Source organism: Ciona intestinalis, unplaced genomic scaffold (genome assembly GCF_000224145.3).
Source record: "Ciona intestinalis unplaced genomic scaffold, KH HT000146.2, whole genome shotgun sequence".
Lineage (NCBI taxonomy): Eukaryota > Metazoa > Chordata > Ascidiacea > Phlebobranchia > Cionidae > Ciona > Ciona intestinalis.
This window is the reverse complement of record NW_004190468.2, coordinates 75788-102049: the sequence shown is the minus strand read 5'-3', so window position 1 is coordinate 102049 and position 26262 is coordinate 75788. Positions and strand designations below refer to the sequence as shown.

The 26262-nt window shown below is 41.1% G+C and overlaps 1 protein-coding gene and 1 long non-coding RNA gene across 3 annotated transcripts in view; one reads left to right on the top strand and one right to left on the bottom strand.

The window, feature by feature from the left end:
• Nucleotides 1-26262, top strand: part of adamts9 (ADAM metallopeptidase with thrombospondin type 1 motif, 9) — a 35290-nt gene that overhangs the window by 5043 nt on the left and 3985 nt on the right. Inside the window, exons 4-35 of one of the 2 annotated variants that reach the window (XM_026839048.1) lie at nt 3769-4226; nt 8000-8089; nt 9892-10016; nt 13399-13439; nt 15003-15108; nt 15403-15453; nt 15512-15661; nt 16957-17098; nt 17524-17640; nt 17780-17925; nt 18415-18478; nt 18549-18686; nt 18775-18912; nt 18987-19203; nt 19391-19581; nt 19664-19807; nt 19949-20055; nt 20124-20199; nt 20531-20683; nt 20965-21129; nt 21201-21365; nt 21489-21732; nt 21878-22026; nt 22090-22266; nt 22340-22651; nt 22850-22990; nt 23085-23243; nt 23423-23599; nt 24826-24999; nt 25140-25310; nt 25445-25627; nt 25825-26010. In XM_026839048.1, the coding sequence (XP_026694849.1) occupies nt 3769-4226; nt 8000-8089; nt 9892-10016; nt 13399-13439; nt 15003-15108; nt 15403-15453; nt 15512-15661; nt 16957-17098; nt 17524-17640; nt 17780-17925; nt 18415-18478; nt 18549-18686; nt 18775-18912; nt 18987-19203; nt 19391-19581; nt 19664-19807; nt 19949-20055; nt 20124-20199; nt 20531-20683; nt 20965-21129; nt 21201-21365; nt 21489-21732; nt 21878-22026; nt 22090-22266; nt 22340-22651; nt 22850-22990; nt 23085-23243; nt 23423-23599; nt 24826-24999; nt 25140-25310; nt 25445-25627; nt 25825-26010 (5057 nt within the window). The remainder of the gene's footprint in view (nt 1-3768; nt 4227-7999; nt 8090-9891; nt 10017-13398; nt 13440-15002; nt 15109-15402; nt 15454-15511; nt 15662-16956; nt 17099-17523; nt 17641-17779; nt 17926-18414; nt 18479-18548; nt 18687-18774; nt 18913-18986; nt 19204-19390; nt 19582-19663; nt 19808-19948; nt 20056-20123; nt 20200-20530; nt 20684-20964; nt 21130-21200; nt 21366-21488; nt 21733-21877; nt 22027-22089; nt 22267-22339; nt 22652-22849; nt 22991-23084; nt 23244-23422; nt 23600-24825; nt 25000-25139; nt 25311-25444; nt 25628-25824; nt 26011-26262) is intronic. The other variant, XM_026839049.1, reaches the window with a different exon arrangement.
• On the bottom strand, nt 24792-25999 carry LOC113475194. Its single transcript, XR_003396941.1, has 2 exons — nt 25402-25999; nt 24792-25308 (listed from the first exon to the last, which is right to left on the bottom strand). It is a non-coding gene; the product is annotated as an uncharacterized LOC113475194 (long non-coding RNA).

Here is a 26262-nt window from a genome sequence, read left to right as displayed (position 1 = left end):
GTGTATTGTCGTGGTCGTAGTGTGCTTGTCACGAGGTCGAAGTTTATGGTAGACACGCTTTGTTCTTTCAAGTGCTTGAACCCTCACAAAGGTTAACACTTTGGTACTGAGGTGCCATAAAAACTTTCGCTTGCATCAAGGTTCCCATGAAACTATAAAGTAAACTTTGCACAACACCTCGTAACATGGTAATTAGGCGAGGTAAAAATATCACGTCGTAACAAGAATAACATATGTTGAGCCCAGACTAAGCGTTTATAATCTGTCCTATCAAAGCAAATTTGTCGAACTCTGCTCACCTCTTCGGAAAAAATATGACAGTTATTCTTTTACGCACCGACGATAAATATATGTTCGACTTTTTAGGATTAGGATTTAATTATCGGAGTGATTTCGGTTTTTCCCAGTAATCGCCACGGTTTAAACGAGAAATCCTTTTGCTGGTGTGTTCGGAAAATTGCCCAAGTGCTTTAGCTGCTCATGGGAGTTTTAGGTCTTCCTAAACACTTGACTAGCCAGGCTACAAGGAAATGCGTATATTGAGATAAATACTTCGTGTTATGAATAAATCTTTTGTTTCGTTTTGACTCTTCATACCAGGAATGGTTGAAACGTAAACGCTTTGCCATTTCTATTTTTCCCGCCGCTTATATTTTAGTATAAACAACCTCGTGTATCATAATATGCGCTAACAAAGCAACATATATGCAGACGCGTAAACATACCGGCAGTATGCATCGTGAAGTCTTAGTAAAAATTGTCCAAAAAATGTGGGACCACCAGACCAATGTCGAGACTTCATCCGGTGCTACCAAGTCGAAAGGTTGGAACTGTAGACACTTAGGAAGCGACTGTACATCGAACTTGGCCATTGTGGGGCTTGCAGGGAAAATTCCTCTGTCGTTGTCATCGTCGAGCAAGAACAATGGAACCAACGACGCGTAACAACAGCCGTAACTGAATCTAAACACCGGCCAACTCTCGCACTAAAAGCGGTTTCCGTTTTTGGGGAAAATAATGCGATTTAGGTGTAATTCGTTCGCCAATCATCCCTTTGCATAAACAGCGGTATTTGGTTAACACATAACTGTATTTTGCTGTGTCAAAGTTGTTTTCGGTATTTATTGTGTTGCATTCAAAGTCATTAGTTGCTTTTGCTTGGATTCTTTAAGCAAACTGACGTTTCCGACATTCATTGTATATAGCAAGCGTAATCTCAGGTGAGCATAAGGGTACAGGATGCTCAATTATCGTCGCGCTGTTAGACCACAAGTGGACGGGCAAGCAAACCGCCAATCTCCGGCGAGAACTTCTGGTCATTTACGATAAGCCTGTGATTGATTCGACGAATACATGCGACCACCCACCCGCCTCTTAAATTCGTTGCAGACTCATAAAGTATCGGAAGGCAGTTCTTCTTCGCTTGTCGGAAACAGAGAAAAGTACGTGACCGCGATTACAAAGTTAATTTCCGCCCCTGCGACCTTTGTGCAACGCGGAGAAACTTTTCAGCGAAACATACGACCGCTTCGTCGAAGCTGAAAGGCTGCGACAAAATGTTTGCATTGTCGAATAGAATTCTAATGTAGCAGAAATTCCAGGTCCACGCGAATGATTGCAACCATAGCACAAGAGCATAAACACACGCTCCCTATATATCACCTATACGATACGTGGAAAGTGAGAAAGGTTAAAAGAAAGCTTTACAAACTTGGCCAGCATAACCTATTTTTTTCGCAAGCGGAATCTTCTTAAGCCCCCGACCCCACAGTTTCACCTGTCGGCGGCCCCATGTCTGGCCCAAGGCGGCGTACATGAAAGGAACAAATTATGTTAAGCTCCCCACTTCAAAGCTCTGCTTGAGGTTAGTGTAAACACTCCATGGTCGTAGCTGCGTGGATACAGAGTCAAAAGCGGCTTCTACTTGGAACCGCTTACTTGCCCCTTCATTTGTTTGTTTGTTTGTTTTTAACTTTAAGGGTACTTGGTCGCACCCCTACTTGCACTGTTCGCTTTGTTCATGATCAAACCTTCTCGAAATTACAGCGCTTGTGTTTTGTTTAGCACCGCACCCGCGATAATTTGCGATTCACGCTTACAAATTAGTTGTATGTACCTATATATAGCTGGCTTATTACATGTATCGCTTACTAAGCGGTTTGTCAACTTTATATTAAGTTCACTTCAGTAGGCAATCGTGTCAATTCTATGTGATAAACCTTGTTGAATTAGAAATGATTTCTTTATAGCGTCGTATTTGTTCCACACACCAAACGACTTCGCTTGTCCATGCAACATTCTGTTTCCCATGATCATTGAACGTGTTTAGTGACATGTTGATTGTTCGCTAAATTAAAGTCGTCATTCGTGATGTGTGCGCTTGCGTTTGCGTCATACAGCTCGGTACTACTATAGACTTTATGTATCGAAGCAAGTGCATCATACGTCATAGAATGTTTATAACTGGCTAGAACGCGTCTGATCAAATATTTGAATCATTTTTGTCCGTGTACTGCATTCTTGGAAATGAAAAAGATAATTTAACATGGAAATATGCGAGGCATCTTAATGGCCTGTAAACATGTTTGATTAAAGTTATTAAACAGATCATTTTTTATACTTTTACAACATTCACCTAAAACTTTATATCGGAATTCTGTTTGATCGTCCAAGGTTTTATTTAATTAGCGTCATATAGTTGCCCTCTTGGAAAACAAGTAGATTGAATTAAACTGATAACTTAGTTTGCGCCATGATATTTCCTAAATAGATAAGTAGTTTTTAGTGAGCGATCTGTATCGGTAAGCCGAGCAATTCACAATTGTCGGCGTTTGTGGCCTTATGTGCTAAGTGTATATGGGATATCATCACGTAACGTCTTTATCATTAATATTATCTCTTGAGTTCTGCCAGTCGTAAGTTAGATTGAAACAGTTTATTACTTTACTGTTAAATACGGCTCACCATTTCCAAAGGTTGTACACGCCAATGTTAAACTCGTCATGTATTAATTAAGGACAAGTGGATTAGAAGTCGCTGGTCGCTAGGAAGGCGGTTATCCACAAACGTCATCACTCACTACTAATGTAATGAGTTGTTATACTTTGTCACGCTACACAATGGACAATAATAACTGTATAAACATAAGTTTAGCAGGGTGCTGGTAGCATTCTTATTTTGGTAACGATTAAAGTTGAGCGTTCTAAACAAGCCGGAGCAATGTTTACACATATACGCACATAATAAACTGCCGCTACATTTCCAACGTGTACTAATTTCCGGCCGCTTGCTTAAGCCGCGCATTTGTAACAAAGAGTAGAATCTGATAAGACAGTTGTGGCAAGATGCCGCGTTCCAGTAAACCAACTTCCCCGCCCGGATCCTAATCTCAGCGCGTTAAGCTGCTCGCTTTTGTACCTTTGTTTATTGTCACCCTGACTCATGCACAAAGGCCTGGTCTTGATCCGGGGCCGCAGATGAAATCGTGTAAGGCTTCTTGGAAGCCGCTTCACCCGGGGCTAACTACCGCCCGCTTTAAAAAATGACGAAACGGTTCCCGTAGCCCAGCGCAGTTCCGCAAAAATGTGCGGCTAATGCAAACATTCTTCGTTAAACACAAAAGCGACTTGCGTAAGCTAGACATCGGCTGTTTATTTGTTTATAAATCTTGCGGCAAAGACTTCTCGTTGAAGGTTTTATCTCATGTATAATAATTAAACATATACCAGGGACATTAAGAGTTTTTAATTCATGTCCGATCATCAACAGATGCAACTGAGACAAAAGAAAAGCCATTAGATCGTAGAAGAGATTCGAACAATGCTCATCACGACTTCCGGGTGCTCAATGATCTTCATGACCTCACTTCGGTGAAAAATCAAGAAACGCATTCGCGTAGGAAGGAGGAAAATAAAAGAAGATCACGGAGGAGATTGTCTTCCGTTCGTAGACTTCAAATGTTAAAACTTTCTCGGCACCAACGCACGAATCCTCAATATCACGCCAACCTTTGGGATGAACTGAATTTTTTCTCGAAAATGTCACACCTGAGGTCATCATTAAAACCTACGATAGAGAAACAACAAGAGGAGAGTAACACACCGCGTTCCAGAAAGAAGAGATACCTCTCATACCCACGCAACGTTGAAGTCATGGTAACGGCGGACAACGCGATGCTTCGGTCACATGACGACGTTGAACATTATGTTCTCACACTGATGGCAATCGTGAGTAGATTCATTTTTCAAGTAGTTATTAGTGCAAACTGTCGGTCTTTTTAATTTTTGACTGGAATGCATATGTTTTTGTATTTGCAAGAACGATTAGTGTTTACGGTGTTGAATATTAGGAACGCAAATATTTGTTACGAATTCGTGGTTGACGCCGTTTTGAAAACTCAAGTGAACCCTAACCCGGCAGTCCCTCCCTCCTCCAACTTCAAAATCGAAACAAACGAGCAAAAATCATCAACAACCAGCGCATACGCATCATTCAACGCGAGAATGGGCCTGTCGCCGGTGCCGTGGGAAATCCAGCTGGTATTTAGGCGAGCAACCGCATGTCGATTTCGAGATTTCAGCGCCAAGCACTGACTTTAGCGTGCATAAAAAAGCGCAATATCGCCGGCGACGACTTTTAACTTTGATATTTCATCGGCTGAACTAAATCGCTTAAAAATCTTCTATGCAATGTCATTAGACTCGGTGGAGAACAAAGCAATGAATAAAAATCGTTTCTCCGCGCCGTGGTTGTACTGGAATAGGCATGTCATCAATACAACCTATCCGTTGAACTTGNTTGTTACAAGTTTAATCTCAAAAGTTTCATAACAATCGACAATACACCTTCTATGAACAACCATGTTGATTGACGCATAGAAACAGCGACGCTTATAAAATCAGCACGTGCACGTTTCACAGCAGCTTAGATAGGCTCTGATCTCAACCGACAAAGTACACCCATTGTTAAGTAATATGGAATACTCAAAACTGCTCCCGATTACCGAGTAAACTGTGGTAAATCAAGGAGTCCTGCCAGCTTGGCGGGGAAGGCAATAGCTTATAGGTTGGCGGCGGTTTATACGCCGGAAGTGATTGGCTAAACAGCAAATAAAAATAAGGCGCATATTGTATGTTGTCGGTGGTAATCCAATAGCCGAGATAGTTGCAGCAATTACAGACGCATGTTGCTGGTTTGGTAATCTCTGTCTCAGGTTACAAAGAGTTACAAACTAATTCTTGCCCTTAATTACCTGTCGCGCCCGAATATTGACCAGCTAAGCGGCAGCCACTCACTGTCGCTGCTTTACAATTAGCGGCGCGTTTGAAGCAAATGAAAAAGTCGATTCGTTTATTTTAAACTTATTATGTCCGTGCACGACAAATTGAATTGGTTGACCAGAAAGAATCGTCGTTTATTAAAACCCTGTATATGTTCATTACCGCTATTCGTTTAGTGAATACCACGATGGTGCGACCGGTATCCAGAACAAATGCGGAGGATAATGCAATTACAACGTCGTTAAAACCATGTAATTGTTTTAAACGGCCCATCGAGGAGTCGTAACCGTGATGTACCGTGACAAGCAAAATGCTTTGGTAAATATCGACGTAACAGGTACAAGTTCGCGGAAACAAGCGGTCCAAGGTCATGTTATTTTCTAGACGTTTCCAATCGAGAGAAACAAAGCAGAACACTTTGCAGGATTGATCGAATTATATTTAGCGCGCGAGGGTTTACGTCATAGGATTCTCACAGTTGATGGCTCCCATACCGTTTAACCCACTGCGATGATGGGCCGAGATACACACGTTAAAAGTCATTATTACGTAATGCGTGTGTACATGCACACAGGGCAAAAGGAAATATCCTCAAATTCCATTCAGACGACGTATGCTGCCTTTATGTAATGGTAAATAAAAGCAACCTTTGTGCCTTTCTGACCTGGTTATTTAATATTTTGTTTTTCGATGCGAATCTTTCCGGCAAGTTTACGAAGCAGCCCTTTTATGCATTATCCGCATTAAAACGTATTTGTTTTGCGTATCTTTTAAAATAATCCGGTTTCAAAACAAAGAGGACACGGCTCTGCCATCGTGGTTGCGATTTTGCGGTTTGATTTATTTTGGTTCCGTACAAACATGGTTTAGGGATTATCTCAGCACAATATCGTGAAGTCAAAGATTTTAGCGTTTTATAAAACGGAAAGACGCCAATAGAGTATAAGGCGTGGTGGATATTGCTATGTATTATGTAAACGCTAAGAGACGTTCCCATGTCTTGTATCAAAACGTTAACTCGTTACTGTTATAGCTTTAAACAAAGTCGTAACTTAATTACATCTGCGAGAGAAAATTGTCCTTTAGGGATACCGGTACAGGATGTAATTATATAATAATTAGTGAGACCATGGTTTATCTAAAACCGACTTTAATACGCAAACTTGCAGGTGTGGTGATAGGCACATAGTCGACATTTTTAAATATATTATGTCATTGTAAACTCTTCATGGAGCATAAGATTGTATGGGCTATACATCTTGCATTGCTGCTAACATAATAGTTAAACTTTAAAATAATATCATGGCATCGAGTTTAGAGCGTTTTCCTCTGTTTGCTTAATCAGTAATTTTCGATCGCTTTACCAAACTTCTAATATTTGATTAAAGTTCGAAATTACTATACAGTTTTTAACAACACCTGGGCACCGTGCTATTACTGATGTTTTTGTAAAGCAGACCGCCGCTTCAGTTGTTGGTTGACGAGGTCTTTTCCTTGACCTGTAAATATCAGTTGCCTCATCGTTATTGCAGGTGTTTGGGAGAACGCGCGGCGATTTCGTAATTTGACCGAAATAGAGTTAACCTGCCGCAACACGACGGCAGGAAATAAGAATTGAAACGCTTCGAGTGTTTTCAAGAGGACGGATTGTCATTCATACAATCGGCCTTTGGTTTGTTCCGCCGATGTGTGACCGATTGTAAACGTGTTACGTCGTTGTACTTTTGCATGGTTATTAACCTGTATTGAACTCTATGTTCTATATACAAGTGTCAATACTCTGTTATAAAGACCAGGTTGGCTGAAACCATGACGTTCTCGCCTGAATATTGTCCGTATAGGGCGGAAATTAACCTGAACATAAACCGTGTGAACATTTATTATCGCGAATTTTAACAAGTACAGAACCTCACTAATCGCGAATTTTAACAAGTTCAGAACCTCACTAGTTAAAATCTGTGCGGGAAGTGTAAAATTTCTGTTTCCGCGTGAATGGCTGTAGAAGAGGAAAACCTCGAATTCTCATTGAAACCTCCCTGAATTCAAGTAGCAATTAGCTCGCCACAGAACCACTAGTTCGTCGAAGGTTTGCCCTGAACCGGTTCCTTGTTAATTTTCTGATACTATCTAGCGAAAGTATACCAAGTTAGTTGCGACCGTTGTTTTAGAGCCACTCAAGTAGTTGATCAAACAACACTTCACTTAAGGTTGACTTCGGTTGATAATCTCGATTTGGTTGGAACGTGCTACCCAACGTATCGAAGCTTCCGCCTCAAGGCGAAAACACTTGAATAAGTTGCTTATTCTGTGAATAAACTAACGTGTGATTCACCAAGCAAACATTTCCGACCACGATTTAAATTGTTACACAGTTTCGAGTGATTTCGGATTCCGAAATCTTCCGAATTTTCGAGATTTTCTTCACGTGACTCACGTGTGTTTTCCGCCACTATAAAAGTTTATACGTAGGAAGTTCGGTGTCGGGTGGCGATCGTGGCTGTTTAACTCGAAAGCGCAAACTTGTGAGAAAGAGGATGTTGAATAGACCGCAAACCACTTTGTTGTTTGATCAAATGCACGTTACTATTACATAAATTTTGTTTTAATTTTTTTTTAAAATATTAATTATAAACTTATCCAAGGATATCAACGCTTAAGTCGTTTAAAATTATCGGTCAAATAATGTTAGATTTTGATTCCTAACAACTTTATTTGTTCAGGTGAATCACGTGTACAGGGATCCAAGCATCGAGAACCTGGTGAATATCGTGCTCGTGAAGCTTATCGTGATCGGCGATTCACAAGTGCACGTGAGTGACTTTCACGGATCATATGACGCTTCTTGTATTATCGTCGAGCACTAGCTCTTATATCCACTCGCCTTAAGCACGTGTTATTTTTTACAACCGATATACGTAGAACTCTCAAGTTTTTGCTGGATTGTTTTACGTCAAGTGCCGCCGTGCGAATGTGTGGTGACATTAGATATGCGAGAAGCAACCTTTACTTGTACTTGACCGTATAAGGACCTTCGTCTGCTAGGTGATTGGAACGCGTAAAACTTTAAGCGTTGCTTTTAATTATAAGATAGTGGCATCTTGATCCCCAAGCTTGGAAATTGACACCAATTTTAAGTAGCGTTGCACGAATCTGCCTTCACCGTCGTCTGTTCTCACGGGCTCAGTCGTCTCTCGCCTGGTCGCCAAATGGAGAGCATTGCGCACTAATTGCGGCTTTGCTTTCAATAGAGGCGAGGTTTTGACTTTGGCTTATATGCGTGGAGACGCTGTAAGTGCGCCTAAGCACGATCACAGGAAGCACTCCATTATTCCCTACGCTGTTAAGTTGGCATTCGTTGCGTTCCAAAGCTTCTCTTAGCAGATAAATCTGTCTTCACGCCGAATAATAACCGATGCTGGGTAATGCGTTTTCCCCAATTTGTTTTGTCAACATCGTCAAATAGCATACACTGTTCTAGAGGAAATGCGTTGCTCCAGACACGCCGTGTAATGACAAAATAAACTTTCGCACATTGGCCAACTTTTTAGGCTTGGCAGTGCTGATCTAATCCGAGCCTTATTTACAAAAACAAAATCAGCGGTTGAATGCAACATCCAATGACCTATATTTTGCCGAAACAACTTTACACAGCAACTATTTATTTAAGTGCAATTGTGTACTCTCTACGTGACCCTTCCGTTCCGCTTTCGCGATTTACTGGACACAGACGATAAACCTGACACCGTAATTGAAAGCAAATTTGGCGGTACCATAAACCAAACGGCCGTGGCCTCGGTTCCCAACGTCGCCATGTATAGCGCGAATATGGCCTTCATTTCCTTGGTATGCAGTTAATAAGCCGACCACCTATGAAGTGAGGTTTGCCCTCCACTTCTTTTCACCACAAATTAACGCTTTTAAGCATAAAGAAACGCTTTCATCCGCCGCCAATTAACTTTAATTAAGAAGATCAAACATTACAGTAACCAACTTAGTTATGTATAGTTTGGCCGGCTTCCCCGTCAGTGCATTCTACGTGAATTTTGCCACAGTTGACTTTTCCCAATCCCATTTTTCGGTGATTGTTGTGGCAGGTGCTACTAGCCGTGTGTGTCCTGGGTGCAAAGGGATTAAAGTCATACGTGTACCACTTTCCGCTTCGTATTATAAACATTAGGTTGATTGGCCAAATAAGCGTCATCCGGTGTTTACTTTGAAGTGAGCCGCTGGTCCCAGCGTCACTATATAACGGTGAATATTGCAGTGATTGGGTCGATCTCAATCAATTTAACGATTCTTTGAACTTCCCTCCAATTTACGATGATTCGACCTCAATTGTCGATATACATGTGCGTGTTCAGACTACACCACATCAGCAGCCACAACGCAATTGCCGTTTATTGCCTTCACCGATCTAGGTTGTTATTTCAGGTCCCCTTAAATTACCTTAAGCAAATTGGAGGTTATCGCCTACTTATATGAAAGTAATTTAACTATACGGTGTATAACCAGTGGCGTTTCCATACTTAAAAAACGAAAATGTCCAGGTTGTAGTTAGCAAGATTACATAATTACCAATATGTGCAACAATTTTGAAGTTATTGCTTTGCAGAACGGACCACGTGTCGCCCGCGATGCTCACACCTGCCTTCGTAATTTCTGCGAGTGGCAATTCACACAGAACGACCCGGATGATTCGCACCCAGACCACCATGATACCTCAGTTCTCATCACGGGGTGAGTTGTCGAACTCGTCACATCATTAGTTACCACTTATGGTGCATTCGTATCATTTGTCTGCAATCGCCATGAATAAAACTAATCTGCTACAACAGCATTAGGTTTGCTACGAATGCGGGTATGAATATGATCAGTTCTGTATTGTTAATACGAAGGATGGGATTCCACACGGTGCATTAACCTTGGCGTCGATCAAAAACAATAAATATTTTATGTGGGTAATGGACCGAGATTTCCGAGCAGGCTTTCACGTTCGGTCTGGCGAAATTCGCGTGAAGCATTTTAGGATACTACCGTGTATGAGATGCGATGCCACCGGAGATGTGAAAGGGCCAAACAAGTGATTCTCTGCCAGAATAAGGGACATATTATGATAAATGATCCGTTTCCATATACTCTATCTCACTGAAATGACCACACCCACTACGCAAACAGCAACAACGGCCTCCCTGTCCCTAAATGTGTGAAATGTTCATTAATCTGCGGCGAACATCGTCGCTTGTTTGTAAACATGCGATGAGATGGATCACAAGCCCCTTGTCCCGATCAACAAGCTTTCTCACCCTACTCGCATTGCACCTGTAGTCACGAAGTAGGCGATAAGCGGGTCAGGGGTTAGGGATACTTTTCGGGCTCTCAAACATTGCCAAGTTACTCTCCAAAAATAGAAACTTTTTTGGTCAAATTCACCGATCAGCCCAACTGCAGCCAGTGACCGTGCAAATAGCAAAGTTTTTTCGGTAGATTTCAGCTGAATAATCTTGCTTAAAAGTTGAATAATCTTGCTCTCAAAGGTATTGGCAGCATTTAAACGATTTGATGAAACAATTTAAAAACTGCACAATATTTAAATTCAAATAACTTTGTATTCATTAAAAAGTGTTTTACGTCAAGTTGAGTTAAAAATATCTATACCGGATTAACACATTTTTGGAACGTCTGTTGTTTGTCAGGCACCGCTGCCTTTTTGGCGCCTTCATCTCGTCGACAATTTCATTTATCACCCAATTCATTAGCAAGTTTAATATCAGTAGGTGTCGAGAATCGGTAACCCCTTCAGCGCATTTGTAACTTGATTTCACGAGCGTGACTTTGATTAATTTCTTTATACCTTTGTGGCAAACCGCTAGTTGTATAGACATACCATATTTTCCAATTTAGGGTTGAAGTTTTCGTCCTTATTTTGTCTATAAGCAATGTGCTTATATGTGTATTAGTCATGCCGCTTTAAGTGGACCTGACAATGTGAGGAATGCCAATGTTCACTTGAAAATGTCAGCTTGCTTGTTTACGATTCACTTGACGTGATCTGGCTGTGGTCTAATATTCTACATCGGGTAGTTAGTCTTCCCCTCGCCTGATCCAATTTAGTTTTCCCGATGTTGAACCTAGTATAAGACTTCGAATGCGATTCGTCTGTTGTGCTCGAGCAGGTGCCTCTGACTTCATTAAAGTAAACATATAATGCGGGATGTTTTGCTTCACTGCACCTTGGCACAACTCTGCCTTGAAATTTCGTCACTTGCCTTTGTCACGTGACTCCATCCGTCTCAATTTTGCGCGATCCCGACTATGGCTGCTTCAAATCCGTTTTCGTTCTTTACAACAACATATCCGAGGATCAAGCACTACATGCCGCTATTGATGCGTGGTACTTGCCAACTGCCGCATGCCGCTAATTCGCGTAGCAGCTTCGGAAAATAGGGCTTGCTCGGCTACCGGAACCGGTAGAGCTGAAACAGTAATTTCAGGCAAAAATTTAACTAATTCCGCAAACCCACGATGGCAAACCTAGGACAGTTGCGCACTTACGCCATCTAGAGACTGCTTACGGAACCGATATTATTTTCCTTGCCGCAAAATTAACGTTTGTAATCGAAATTAATCATACCCCATATCTTTGCTCAATACCCACAACTTAAACTTTACGAAGCCCACGGTGGTTTTACCACTGGTTTTAATTAGAACATTGTTAAAACATTCCGATGTAAAATTTGTTTGTTCACCAGTCCGGTCATGCCATGTTAGATTCGTCGCACGATTGCCCATAACACAAGTACAATACCACAATAGAGTTCTCACCACTTCGGTACTTGTCGTTTACTCTACACCCCTCGACTCTAAACAACATTGCTGTGGTTATAAAATCAAGGCGATTTCGAGGGCTCGTTCCAAAAACAATCTGCTTCCCCTTGAACAATAGTCGCCCCCTTGGTCATCACACACAACAGTTGTAATCTTTACATCGTGAACAACATATACCGTGAGAAGGGCAGCGAAAACAAAACTGCTTCCATGGTTTTCATCTAAACAAAAAACTTCGTGCCTGTCGTTCAGTTCTTTTGTCGCTGTTGATATATCGCGTTCCATGCTCTTTGCCGTTCAATGCTGCAATACAAACCTCATACGACGCCCGAAATCGTTGTAAACGTCTCCATGGAGTTGGGGTATTTCGAACTGTCACCACGGGCTCGGCATGGGTGCCAACAGGGAATGAATTTTAAGTTATGTTTTCGGCCCGGATGCTGCTACGCAAACAATTCACGCTCTTCAAAGCATCTCAGAAAAACGATGTACAGATATACGGGATTGTTTGGAATTGCCTGTCGTCGCTTTCGCGTAATAGAGTTTACCCCAGGTTATTGGCATCTTGAAAAAGGTTGTATTTGTACCGGTAGCCCCACACTAAATCACCCATTACCTTTAGCATTTATGGCATACAGGTTAATAACCGTGGTGTTGGAGATTGGCGCCTTTGAGATTTGTGTTATATCCAGTTACCCGTGACTCAGAACCATTTATGTTTTAATCTTTTGCGCCAGAAAGTCGTGTTTACCGTCGCGACAGCTTTAATAAGTTCCGATACATAAATATTATAAAGTGTTTTTGTTAAGTTTATTACATCGCCTTGTGGAATAAACGTCCCCAGGTGCATGTTTCCTTAGCCAAGTGCGCACATAGACCACCCGCAGCAGAAGTACTTGCGCAGTGACTCTTGTTCGCAAGATGGAGTATAAAGTTTCTCGCTTGACATTTCATCACGTCTAACGTATAGGAATGAAATATTAGATCGAGGAAGTTTGCGAAATGACAGCTTTCATACGTAACATGACTGTGCGCGGAAATTTCTTCCACAATCAAGTAGAAACGGTGCGCGCTTTCAGATCCGCTATTAAGCTGTCAATCAAATGTACAGATAGAGATCACAATTCAAACGTGTTCCTACATCTCGCCTCTGTTCGGCGACCCAGCAATTTTCACCAATGTTCACCGCAAAATCGAAATGACAAAAGCTATTCATCTCGAAAAGAATGCGCAGCAACCAGCCTATTGTGGGTTTCCGCTTACTTCATGTTTATAAATCTTTCTTTTTTCGCAGGCAAGACATCTGCAGATCAAACTCTGTGTGCGACACACTTGGTAAGTCGTAACTTAAAATTCCTACTTAAAGTGATATCAGTGGACTGTGGGTGTGGTCTTACCGGCTACTGTGTACAATACCGGCAATACCGGAAGGGGCGTCGCTTAAATCTCTATATTTACCCCGTTGTCCCGACCTGGGAAGTGTTTTGATCGAAACTTAGTGTTTGATCTGCCATCTACGTTGGGAGCAATACCATTCACAGTCAGACTTCCGTGCCGGGAAAACTTGGCATTTGCTTCCGATAAGAACTTATATATGTGCTACAAACTTCAAAGTTATAAAAGGTCCAGCAAAACATCCGGCACTGCGTATTTTTATAACGATCTGATCAGCATAATCACTTCAAACGGTCATTATCTTGATGTCGTTCGATACAACCATACCAAAATCCGGGCTCATTAAGTGTATAGTTACGCTGACATTTTGTCGTGCTGTGCCAGTCAAGCTGCTGGTCCAACTTATATTAGCTGACAATACGTATTTGTTGCAGCTAAGCCCTCATACCTGCGATGCCTAGTGTATAAGTAGCGTTATTACTGACGAGCCGTAACGCTAATGTGCCAATGTTTTGCTGAGGTCGTAGGTCAACTAGGTAATGGACGGCACGGCATCGGAAGTCGTAACTTGCTTCCTACCGCAATAAATCTCAATGCCATCTAGGCATGCCAACGAATTACCGCATAAAATATTTCGAGAGGATAAAGTTAAATAAGTCAAATCGGTTTTATCTTTTCCGACTTTCTTTGTCTTTAATTCATTGATGTGACGAAATCGCTTGTAATCCACCCATGGCAACTTCCCACATCCACGCTTACACTTTAAATCCGATTATCCTAGATTCTCGGTTTGGCATGGAAAAATGTAATCTTATCCACGCTGACAGACGCAGCCGGTTTATTTTAAGTTTCCAATGTACCTCGCTTAGTTGTTAGCTTCCCTGCTAACGACATTACTTAAACTCGTGTTGGGTCGGATTCAGATGGTCCGTCGTTTCAGGTTACCGTTTTAATTCCACTCGAGCCACCTTGTAGCGACCCACGCCTGACCGGGCCTTAGTTATCCATGCTGGTTGGCATTATTGAATTCGGCTTTTAATACCTTCTGCAGCTTACACACCCGGCTGGGCCACGGACTTATTAAAAAAGTGTTGGGATCTTATTTAATTAAGTGATGTGTGGCACGCAGCCATTTTTGGGGGCAAATTACCTGTCCAGTCGCTGCAGGGACAAACGTGCCACCTGTCCCTTACTTTTCCACCTCGACTACAACAACATTTGACCTTTGGCGACGTTCCGCGTCAAAACCCTGTTTGATTGTAGCGATGCGTGGAGACATGCCAATACCAATGGCAAGTGCAGCAATAAAAGCGACGAATTTTACAACCGTTAATTTACTTTGTCGTGTAATCAGTAAACAAATTTTAAATAAAAAATAAACTTACTACTTAACTGCTGGGCAGTAAAAGCTTTTTTTAAAAATATTTTGAAGAAGTTACGAATATTTGTGCTTGTACTAACCCAAAACTAAATAAAAATTTAACCAGTCAATCTGTTTAACAGGGTTGGCCGAATTGGGTACGATGTGTGATCTTCGTAAAAGCTGTTCGATTAACGAAGATAATGGGTTGAGTACGGCCTTCACCATCGCCCATGAGATCGGGCACGAGTAAGTTCGTTTTTATGATGCACGAGCTTTCCAACTTTTGACCCTCACCCAACCATTAGCTTGTTTATAAACAAATATAGCGACTGAACTCTTGTGTTTGGTTGTTCGCCCGTAACTGTAATTCTTCATGTAAACCTACTAATCAGTTCTGTCACTGCAGAACTCGCCGACTAATAACGCACCTCGTAAACATGTCAGAGTAACCTATTTTAGTTTTCACTTTCAAAGTAACCCATTCAAAGTAAATTCTTCTGCATGTTTATACCTAACCGCATGTCGGGACTACCGATGCAGATTCAGCATGCTGCATGATGATGACGTCATATGCAATGTGACGTGTGAACGGTGAGGATGGGCTTTCCGCAGATGAGAAAAAATCGTTAATAAATTTTTCGATACGCAGATTCAACGCCCCGCATGATAACAACGACAAGTGCTTAGATGCGAGAGGTGCGACTGTTGGACTTAACGTCATGTCGCCAACACTGGACAACAACGCCCACCCGTGGTCGTGGTCAAAGTGCAGTGCCAAATATATCACAAGCTTTTTAGAGTAAGTCGAAACTCGCACATTTTTATGACTCACATTTCGTCTTTCAGTGAATTCCGGAAGTTTGAGAATCATGTGCGTTATTTACAGTAAACGGTGTCCTTTAATAGAGACACAATGCTTTCTAACCGGTCTTTAAATCGAAATCGTTGTCTGTTTTGGTCATACGTGAGTCCTCATCTTTATATTGAGTACATAGCAAACAATGGCAGTGGCGTCTAAACACGTCGACCCAATAATGCTGTCGGTCATATATTATAAACCACTCTACTATCTTCTCCACGCAATTTTGATTCTGAATGCTTTGCTTTGATCGTTAAGTAGATGATGATTCGGACAATCGCAGTCCTTTAAAATGAAGCATTATCTGGGCGCCTTAGTCCGCTACCCAAGGTTTCTTTTAACTTTTATCTTTCCTGGGAAGAACGGATGTTCCCGTGTTAAAGATAGTCGGGTAAATACTTGAACAACTGTCGACTGTTGAATTGTCATGACTGTTGTTCGACGACCGTCGACTGTTGAATTGTCATGACTGTTGTTCGACGAAGTCAACCGTAGCTAGGCGAGGTTTAGCATTGTTTGTGAACTGCTAAGCTTGGGTAATACCGCATCTAACAAGCCGGCGGCCCGGCGTATAAACAAACATTCACCCAATCGAGCGAACCCTTGTCTTTAGTTTCCTTATATGTTATCGGCATGGGTGGCTTGAGGTTTTGTACATCGCACCCAAGCGCCCATTGTTTTAGCTGTAAGCTGCATGGGGACGCATCCGTGCCCCACATAACCTCTTCGCTCCAGTTCCATTTGCAAATAGCATAGAGCTAAGCGACAAATCGCCGCGTAGATCTATCTTCCAATTTGTGACTGCTTCTGCCAGGCCCTTTAGGGTTTTTGCCCGAAAAAGTAAAACCTCTGTTTGCCGACGTGACCCTGAGCCAATGCGTATATGTTTTTAGAAAGAGTGTTAAACTTAATACTAAAAAAGAGATTCCTTTGTTCTCAAACCTTGTAAAAGATACTGACTAACGAAGACAGGCATTCAAGGCATTCTAAGTATTTCTCTTTTAACCTGAAATAGTTTCGCCAAGCCGTCAAACCCGACGATGGACAAAGGTGTGCCGCTCTTCGCAAAAATAAACAACCCCAAAACTCTGTTAACACTTCACGATTCATCCTTTGGTATTCAGACATGTTTAGGTTACAACTCAAATCGTTAACATTGCAACTCTTGAAAATAGCGAGGGGTTATGTGACTCAGCGTGCGTAAATATTACGCATAAAATAAAGTGTTATTTCAGCAACGGTAACGGCCAATGCTTGCTGGACGAACCACCACAAAGGGTACTGTCATTACCAACTACTGAACCTGGTCAAGTGTTTGATGCCAATGCACAATGCAGCTTCGTGTATGGATCTGGTGTTCGCCACTGTGACTTTATGGTAAGAAATGATTTTACAAAAGAATATGCTGCCTTTATTTCAGTGCTTTGAAAGAAAGAAATCAAAAGACAATGTATGTTTGAGGTTATACCACCGTCTATATAATATACACTGTTGCACATCAAAGCAGTAGCGTATAGAGTATTACCCGAATTGACGTTGGTCCCCGCTCCACTGCCAGTCACTGAATCGAATTCTATTGTATTACCTTCCAACGGAAGTTGCCACCAACGCCATTTGTTTAAATTATATAGCACGAACCAAAACTATTCCACTGAGAGATGGCTTTTTATGTGTTCCGCGTCTTCTCTTATTGGTCCAGTTTGGTTAAATTAATTTTTAACGGACCATTCTCCTAAAAACATTGTTGATATTTATTTTGACTCAACTTTTGAACAATGGTAAATTTGGTCATATTTTTTTAGTTTCAAAACACGTGTCAGAGACTGTGGTGTATAAACCAAAACCGGAGCCACGGATGTCGAACACCTCATGTGCCATGGGCGGACGGTACAAGCTGCGGAGATGGAAAACAAAAGATGGTAAGTTATTTAGAGATAACGTTTCTACCTTTGGTTTGAACTATGTAGGACCAAACCGTGTAAATCATGAAGGTTTTTAATTAAATTGTTCAATTTAAGTTACTTTATTATTGATCGTAATGTCTGGTTAACTTGACAGTGGTGTCAACGCGGTCATTGCGTGCCAGAGGATCGTCACCGTGTGCCTGTTGATGGGAATTGGGGGGAGTGGAGCCGATTTGGCGAATGTTCTAGAAGGTGTGGAGGTGGTATCAAAAGTGCAACCCGAAAATGCGATAGCCCAAAGTAAGAATAAAACTATTGTTGTGATTGCGTCATGAACTAACAAATAATCTTGTCTGGCTAAGATGCGCTGGTGCATTTTCTCCTGTACGCATAGTTAAGTAATGCCGCGAATTCCGGCGGTTTCTCCAACCTTCTTTTAAAAGATTTGTCTTTTATAGAAATCCGCGTGCGAAGTCAGGTTAATGTACACTTACAGGTATTTGAAATCAAGCGCGGGATAAAGCCTGATATGTAATCCCTCATTACAAGATTAGTGATAGCCGCATTATTGAGCTATTAAAATAAATCCCGGTAAAAATAATTTATTCTCGCCGTTTTCAATGGTGAAATCCGATTATGATCTTCAGTTTTAGTGTGGTCCTTACAGCCGCGGGTTGAGACCTGGGGCACTTCGCAAATTCCACGCTAAAGCTTCTTTTGGGTGAACTGGTCAACATGCCGCTTTTAATCTAAGCTAATTATTCTTTACTTATGCAAAGTTCTTTTTAGGCCGCGGTATGGTGGAAGGTACTGTACCGGAAAGAGAAAGAAGTTCCGTCCATGCAACTTTCAGGTAAGCACGTTTACTAACTGCAAGTATGGCTTGTAATCCTATTAATTAACGTGCTTACTCAACTTTAAAGGAATGTTCCGTGGATAGCGACTTTCGCGCCGAACAGTGCGCAGCGTACAACAATTGGGCACGTCATCACAGACATCGAATCAGAGGAATCGCACCAAATGCTGAATGGATTCCGAAATACGACGGTATTTTACTTCAGGTGTGTGAAAGCCACGATTGTTATAAAAATATTAATTATAATTCGAAACATTGTCTTTTCTAACCTGGAGCATTGTGTTGATTTTTAGGATCGGTGCAAATTAATTTGTCAAGTGAAATCAGATGACCAATACGCTGTACCATGGTATGTTCTCAAACCCAAAGTAATCAACGGGACACCATGTGGTCCAGATACCAACGATATTTGCGTTGAAGGTGTATGCAAGGTAACGTATATATAAATTATTAGCAATCGCCACATCATACGTACATTGTTCATTACTTTGTTTTATCCAATCAGATGGCAGGGTGTGATCACGTGTTAAATTCACGGACGACAGTTGACGAATGTGGGATTTGTAACGGAGACAACAGTGCATGCAGAACGGTGCAAGGAAGTTATAATACAGGTTACAACATCGGTTACAATCGAGTGGTGATCATACCAGCAGGTGCAAACAACATTGTGATCATGCAGCGTTCATACAGTGGTGACGCGGATGACTTTAATTACCTCGGTAAGCCAAAGTTTCTTTTATATTTTATCGTGTAAGATGTTTAATGTGACAAAATGCAGGTCCTGTGATTTAATACAAAGACCCTTCGTGTACAATATTACTTAGAAACTTTGAGCCTGAATTAATAAATCGTGGTTTTACTTTTATATGCGCAATTTTAACATTTAATTCATTACAACAATTTCAGCTTTACGAGATAGCCGTGGTAATTATATTCTGAACGGAAACCGGAGTGTTATGAAAAATAAACACAAAATACACAAGAGGAATAATAAAAATAACAGAGGACCACTTTACCAGTGTGACTATACAGGAACAGACACCGCCATTGAAAAAATCAACTGCAGTAAAGCGATAGAAATTGACATCATAGTTGAAGTAAGATTTCTATGGTTGTGTGTGTTAATGCGTTTGGTTTGCTGTCGTATAGTCGGCCAACTAAACCAGTTTGCATTTTCAGGTTTTATCTGCTGGAGATTTAATGCCGCCAAATATAAACTACCGGTACAACATTCCCGTAAGAGACAGGTTATCATATAGATGGGATCCACATGGACCTTGGAGTCCTTGCAGCAGATTGTGCGACGGGAAAACCAAAGGAAAGGTTTGTTCACGTTTTCTTCAAAACTTTAAGATTTTTATCTTTAAAGCGGTGTAACTTAAACTGTTGATGCGATTAAAAGTTACCGCATTTGCAATTTGGAGAAAGTTAATTAAACAAGGAGTAATTTCACGTTTGTTTTAGATAATGTGCGTGCGATCTGACCAACAGATAGTTTCTGACCGCAAATGTAATCATCTTCCAAAACCAAGCACTATTATACGACCATGTAATACAAGATGTCAGTTCACGTAAGTGAAGACGTGATATACATACTGTACAATGAAATGTTAGTTATTTATAACATCGTGCGTTATAGGTGGCATCCAAAGCCTTCTGAGTGCTCTGTGCGGTGTGGCCGTGGAACAACTCATTTGGAGTTTGAATGTAGAAAGGTTAGTTAATAATGTACATCTTTCTAAATTTTCGGTCTATTTAAAATATAGTGAGAATGGCGGAAGACGCGGTACCTTTAGCACGTAATATTAAAATTTCTGGACGTGTTTTAAACATATAAAGATATAAAGATGGTCTATGGAATTCGCCAGAATACGGTCTTATATTTCTTTAAAATATCTACCTGGTGGAAAGAGAAAATAGAATGAAAAGGTGTCCCATCTTTCCTACCCTACTATGCATGTATTTAACTATAGTTTAAATTAAATAGACCCCAAGAGGTTCGATGAAAATTAAGATTTCAGCTTTTATGCCTTTCCCTTATTTAAGGTAACAAATGTCCCAGCCAATCGCATTCATCGTAGCAATCACGTGGTAGAGACAGTCAGCGATAGTTTGTGTCCACAACCGAAACCTGGAGGTGTAAGTTCGTGTGAAGGAGATTGTCTTTCAACCCGCTGGACATACGGAGAATGGGGAGAGGTGAGGGTCGATTACGAATATGCTTTGCTGCGTTTGGTTTACGATCGCAGTTGTGTTTTGTGTTTATAAACTTTACTATCTCGCGGTGAATACACAAAAACATAGCACAACAAGCGCTGGTAAAAAGTATTAACTTCTAAAAAAGATTTAACCGGCAATATATGCCGCGTGTTGTATGGTAAACTAGGGATAAGAGAGCCCAATGGCAATTGTGGATTGCATTTCAATTTGCTTTGGAAAAACAGATGTTTACTCGAAAATAATGGCTCTATTGTTTGCAGTGCTCACGGAGTTGTGGCGGCGGCAGTCAGACCCGCAGTAGTGTGTGTCATGATAGCAGGGGAATTGAATTGAATCCTACTCAATGTGAAGATAACGAACGAGTTGTTTCAAGAACATGTGGAAACGTAGCTTGTCCACAATGGGTGGTATCTGCCTTTTCACCGGTAAGTTGTCGCCGTTCATCGCCTACCTGCCTGTGAGTAATCGTTGTAACAATCGTTTGATTACGTCACAGTGCATGGCGACATGCGGATCGGGTGTACGTCATCGTCGTGTGTGGTGCGCGATACGAGGAGTTGTGAGGCCGAACAACGAATGTAGTCGACAGCGTAAACCACCGACCACTACTTTGTGTTCGAACCATGACTGCCCTACCTGGTCTTACGACAACTGGGGACCGGTACGCGAAAATAATATTTTCTTTGACTCTGCTTACCTGCACTGCATGCTAAGACCACAGGAGAAGCATAACGATAGGACAAGTGTCAATTTTTCACCTAAGAGCTGTTTTCTTCGATTTTAGTGTTCCGTGACGTGCGGCGAAGGAACATCAGTTCGTTTGTACCGCTGTGTTGACCACGCATCCACCGCAGTCGACGATGGATTGTGCAACACTGCTCTTTTGAGACCCGATACCCGAGCATGCTATGCACAACGAGCATGTGACGTATCGAGGATATCACGAACTTATGACAACGATGGATTCCCATCTATCGTGTCACGAGGATTAGCTGAAAGAGAGGCGTTTGCTTTGACAACATTACCAGGTGATTTTATACACATATGACATGTACGACTCGTTGCGATAACTGAAATATCTAACGATCTTTGTCACCCGCAATCACAATGTCAAAGCACTTCAACAGTGTCTTTATTAATATAGAGATACAAACTTACACGTTTTGCTTGCAGAACCTACCACAGTTCCACCAACCACCACTACGACAACGGAAGTCGCACCTTTACAACAAATGTACGGAGCTTTGAATTCAGATTCAGGAATAATGATTGTTAACCGTCGCCGCGAGAATGCTCGTTGGAGAACTGGATCTTGGACTCCAGTAAGATATTGTTATAAGAATAAATGAGGTCAAATTCTTTGTATTAAATATTTTTTCCTAAAGTGCTCGTCATCTTGTGGAAGTGGTGTCAGGGAGAGATACGTCAGTTGTCGTCTCATCCGAAGTGACGTTGTTGCTCCTGAGGAAGAATGCGGTTCATCCGAGAGCAGACCGGCGGCGAGGGAGACTTGTGAAGATAGTCCGTGTCATGGAACTTGGCGGACGGGAGTTTGGACAGAGGTAAGACACATTTGTAATAACATAAGTTGTTTTGGTGTGGAATAATGGAAAAATAATGTTGTCGATATCTTAGTGTTCAGTCAGCTGCGATGGTGGAACCCGTACTCGTTACGTTCGATGCCTTTACAATGGTCGTTATCAAGATGATGGACAACATTGCTTGCCACAGGATAAACCCTCTGAAGATGAAATTTGTTCGTCAGCTCCGTGTCCAACTACAACAACAACCACAACTTCTACAACCACAACAACTTCTACAACCACATCAACCACAACATCAGCAACTACCACAACTGCTACAACTACAACAGCTACCACCACAAATGAACCAACCACTAGTGTATCAAGTACAACTGAACCAGTAAATACACTAGCAAGGAGAAAGGTAAAACCAAATATAAAGCTTATGGTCTTATCAAAAAAGCCAAATGATACTTGCGACTGTTAAATACGGCCACATGTATGATACCTTTGCATATGTTGTTCAATAACACAGCCTGTTGTTGTAAAACCAGATGAGTTTTTCCTCTATGTTAACACAGAGATGTGATGATAGTAAAATGCATTTTTGATATTGTTTCAGAATCGTCTTTTCGATCCCGAAGTTAGACCAAGACTTGCTTATGTACCACGTGACCGCTCAGTGACCGTAGTCAACCGAGGAAGAGTTTATGAATCAAACAGAACTCGACTTGGACACTGGAGAACAGGGCCGTGGTCTCAGGTAATTATAAAACCCTATATGGCTACAGTTGTTATAGACCTTGGTCGAGACCATACCAATATTAAATTTCTATTTAAATTCAATACATTTTTAGTGTTCCAGTACATGCGGAGGCGGAACACAGAAGCGAGCTGTGGTATGTTATTCACCCCACAGTGCAAAAGCTGATTGCGATTCACTGGATCCACCACCAAGTATACAACTCTGCAACGCTGATGCTTGTCCAAGGTGGAAACGTGGACGTTGGGGAAAGGTATATGCTTACTATACTTATGTTTAAAATCACATTTAACTGGGAGTTACGTATATAATTTCACCCATAGCTTGTCTCAACTTACTGGCTGTGTTTTTAACGGTCAAACTATACTAAAAGAACACTAGAAAGCAATGATATATATAAAACACTACAACCACTTATCCAAATCTATACAGTGCTCGAAAACTTGCAACGGTGGTCGACGATTGAGGAACGTGTATTGTGTGATGTCGGATGGACGGTCAACGTACAAACATCGTTGCAACGTCATTCTCAAGCCGGTGGAGATCGAACCCTGCAGAACCATGACCTGTCCTGGTGCTCACCGGTGGCGCAAGAGTGCATGGAGCGCGGTACGCAGTTTGTATTATTTCATAACTTGAAATTTAGTTAGAAGTCAAGTCGACAACATCACCAAAAAGCTGAAAGCGGTGGGAGGCATTTGAGTTGCGGAATGAAAATGTTGGAATGAAGTGTTCAAAGTGCTGCATGGAACTGTGTCGCCTGTGAGGCTTCTACGCGCTGCCGAGCGGCGCATATGCTCGATATGTGTACTTGATGTTATTAACATAAATCTCCATTGTTGGTCAAAAAATGAAAGTTGTGAAATCCTATTTCGTACACATTTATATACTTTTTGAACATTTTAATAAAAATTATATGAACCTTAAAAACCAACTTCGAATTGACGCCAATGTATTTCAGTTTTGCAAAATCGTTTTTATCTTCGACATTTCTATTATAACAATCCATGTATTATTTATTTCTGTTTACCCATATATCTTTCAAAAGACGTTATCTTCAGTCGTTATAATTGCCCATACAACAACAAAAAAGATTGAACTTTGACTGGTCCACCGTTGCAATGAATAAAATAAATATTGTAACAAATATTATATTATCTGAATCTAAATCGTACCCCGCTCCGGCAAGTCTAAGCTTATAGTATTGTTGATACATGCATTGATACATACATATATGCTCTTCTGTACGTGCCTAATCGCAATGCCGAGTCGGCGAATTTTTATTTACTTCTTAACTATGCGCCAAACCTTCATTGTCATTTCTGTAAACAAGTTCAGACTAAAAAGCAGCATTGCTTGTTGTTATTAGACACAAATCGTATTTGCTCTTTTGATACTACGTCACCAACCCATAGAGTTACAGTGTTTGTTATGAAACGCTTTTAAAGCGGAATGAGATTAATCCAATTTTCTTGGCTATAATCGATAAGGGTTTCCACAACAAATGGGGTGTTTTATCTTAACAATGACCTTTCTTGTTCTTGTGGCGCTTGCTGCGTTTACAATCTGTTTTCTTATTTAAAGCTATGATATTTTTGACCTTTGTATTTCGTTAATGTGAATAACTGCGTATGACTAATTACTCTACCTTAATGCTTTAAGTGACACACATAGGGTATTCAATTTTTACATGTATTGTCTTGCTTACCACCAGCATTTAGTTTGGGTAAATATGTATGTTACTGCCTTACTTTTATATACCAATGATATATTACTGTGTATACGACAGCTGAATAGCATATATGGCGGAGATTAACATTTTATTTAAATCACAGTGTTCTGCATCGTGTGGTCGAGGAACAAAGAATCGGAATGTGAATTGTTTAAACGCGAACGGTGAAACAGTTGCCGATGCGAAATGTTTGCTACATAGAACAAAACCTCGTGTTGTGAGGAGATGCGTGAAACAACGAAGGTGTCCAAGATGGAGAACTGGCAGATGGAACCAGGTTCGTCACTCGCACCAAGTTTTGTGCCATTACCTAAATCCTGATATCAATTATCACAAAGAAAATATACTATAGGGATAAATAGTGTAAGATAATAAATGTATTTTTTATTAATTTCGAAAATGTTTTGCGGCTTGTAGTGTTCTGCATCTTGTGGGGTTGGAATTCAGCTTCGTCGAGTAAACTGTCGATACAAGCGAAAGGTCATAGTAGATGAACTCTGTGACGTAAATAGTCGACCTGATGACGTCACTAGATGTAATGTGACGGATTGTCCTAGCCACAAGTGGCACGCTGAACGATGGAGACCTGTAAGTATCAAGTTGTGGTTGTGGTAAAACAGCTTCAATGCTTCGTATAAAGCGAGACAAAAGAGGAAAACTTTTAAATCGATTTTTTTACCTTTTCACCCCGATGTAATTACGAGGATCTTTCCCTTGTGCAGTGTAGCGTGTCGTGCGGGGAAGGGACGATGACGCGGGTGGTCACGTGTCGAAGTTTACCCCACAACATAGTGGTCGATCCCAGTCTTTGTAACACGGAGTTGGTAACTGAGAGACCACTAGCATCTCAACAATGTAACAATGGACCATGTAATGCATTCTGGAGGGCTGGGGCGTGGTCAGAGGTGATCTAACATTGTTTTAATTGTGCTTTTCACAACCTAATGTTTAAAGTTTATATTGAAACGCTCAAAACTTAATTTGTTTGTTTAAAATAACAATGTCTAAAAATTACCGTTTTAATGGAACGGTTTCTAATTATCATGGTACCTAATTAACTATTTCATTTCATGCATAGTTCAATATGGTATCTGTTTTGTAGTGTACCAAATCGTGTGGTCCTGGAATACAACGACGACCAGTTAAATGCTCATACGTCGATCCGATGACGTACAAAGAAAAAACCGTGACGTCATGTCGACTCACCACTCGCCCTTATGCTGTGAGAGATTGTGACAGAGGAAGATGCGATTCGGAAGTTTACTGGCGCGTTGGATCCTGGAGTGAGGTAAGCTTGTTTAAATGCAAGTGTAATATTCCNNNTGTGGTGGGGCAACGATAATTCTGTTCTGTTTCATATATATCGTGTCCGATTTACCACGTATGTAATGTTGTAGGTTATTATTTTTTAAAAAAATTTAACGTCGTATCAATTTAAACAACCCATTGGGGTGACAGGAGCAATTGCCATGTGTGGTAAGGTGGGGGAAGACGGGACACATTTAGCACATATTATACAAAAATTCTGATCGTGTTTTGA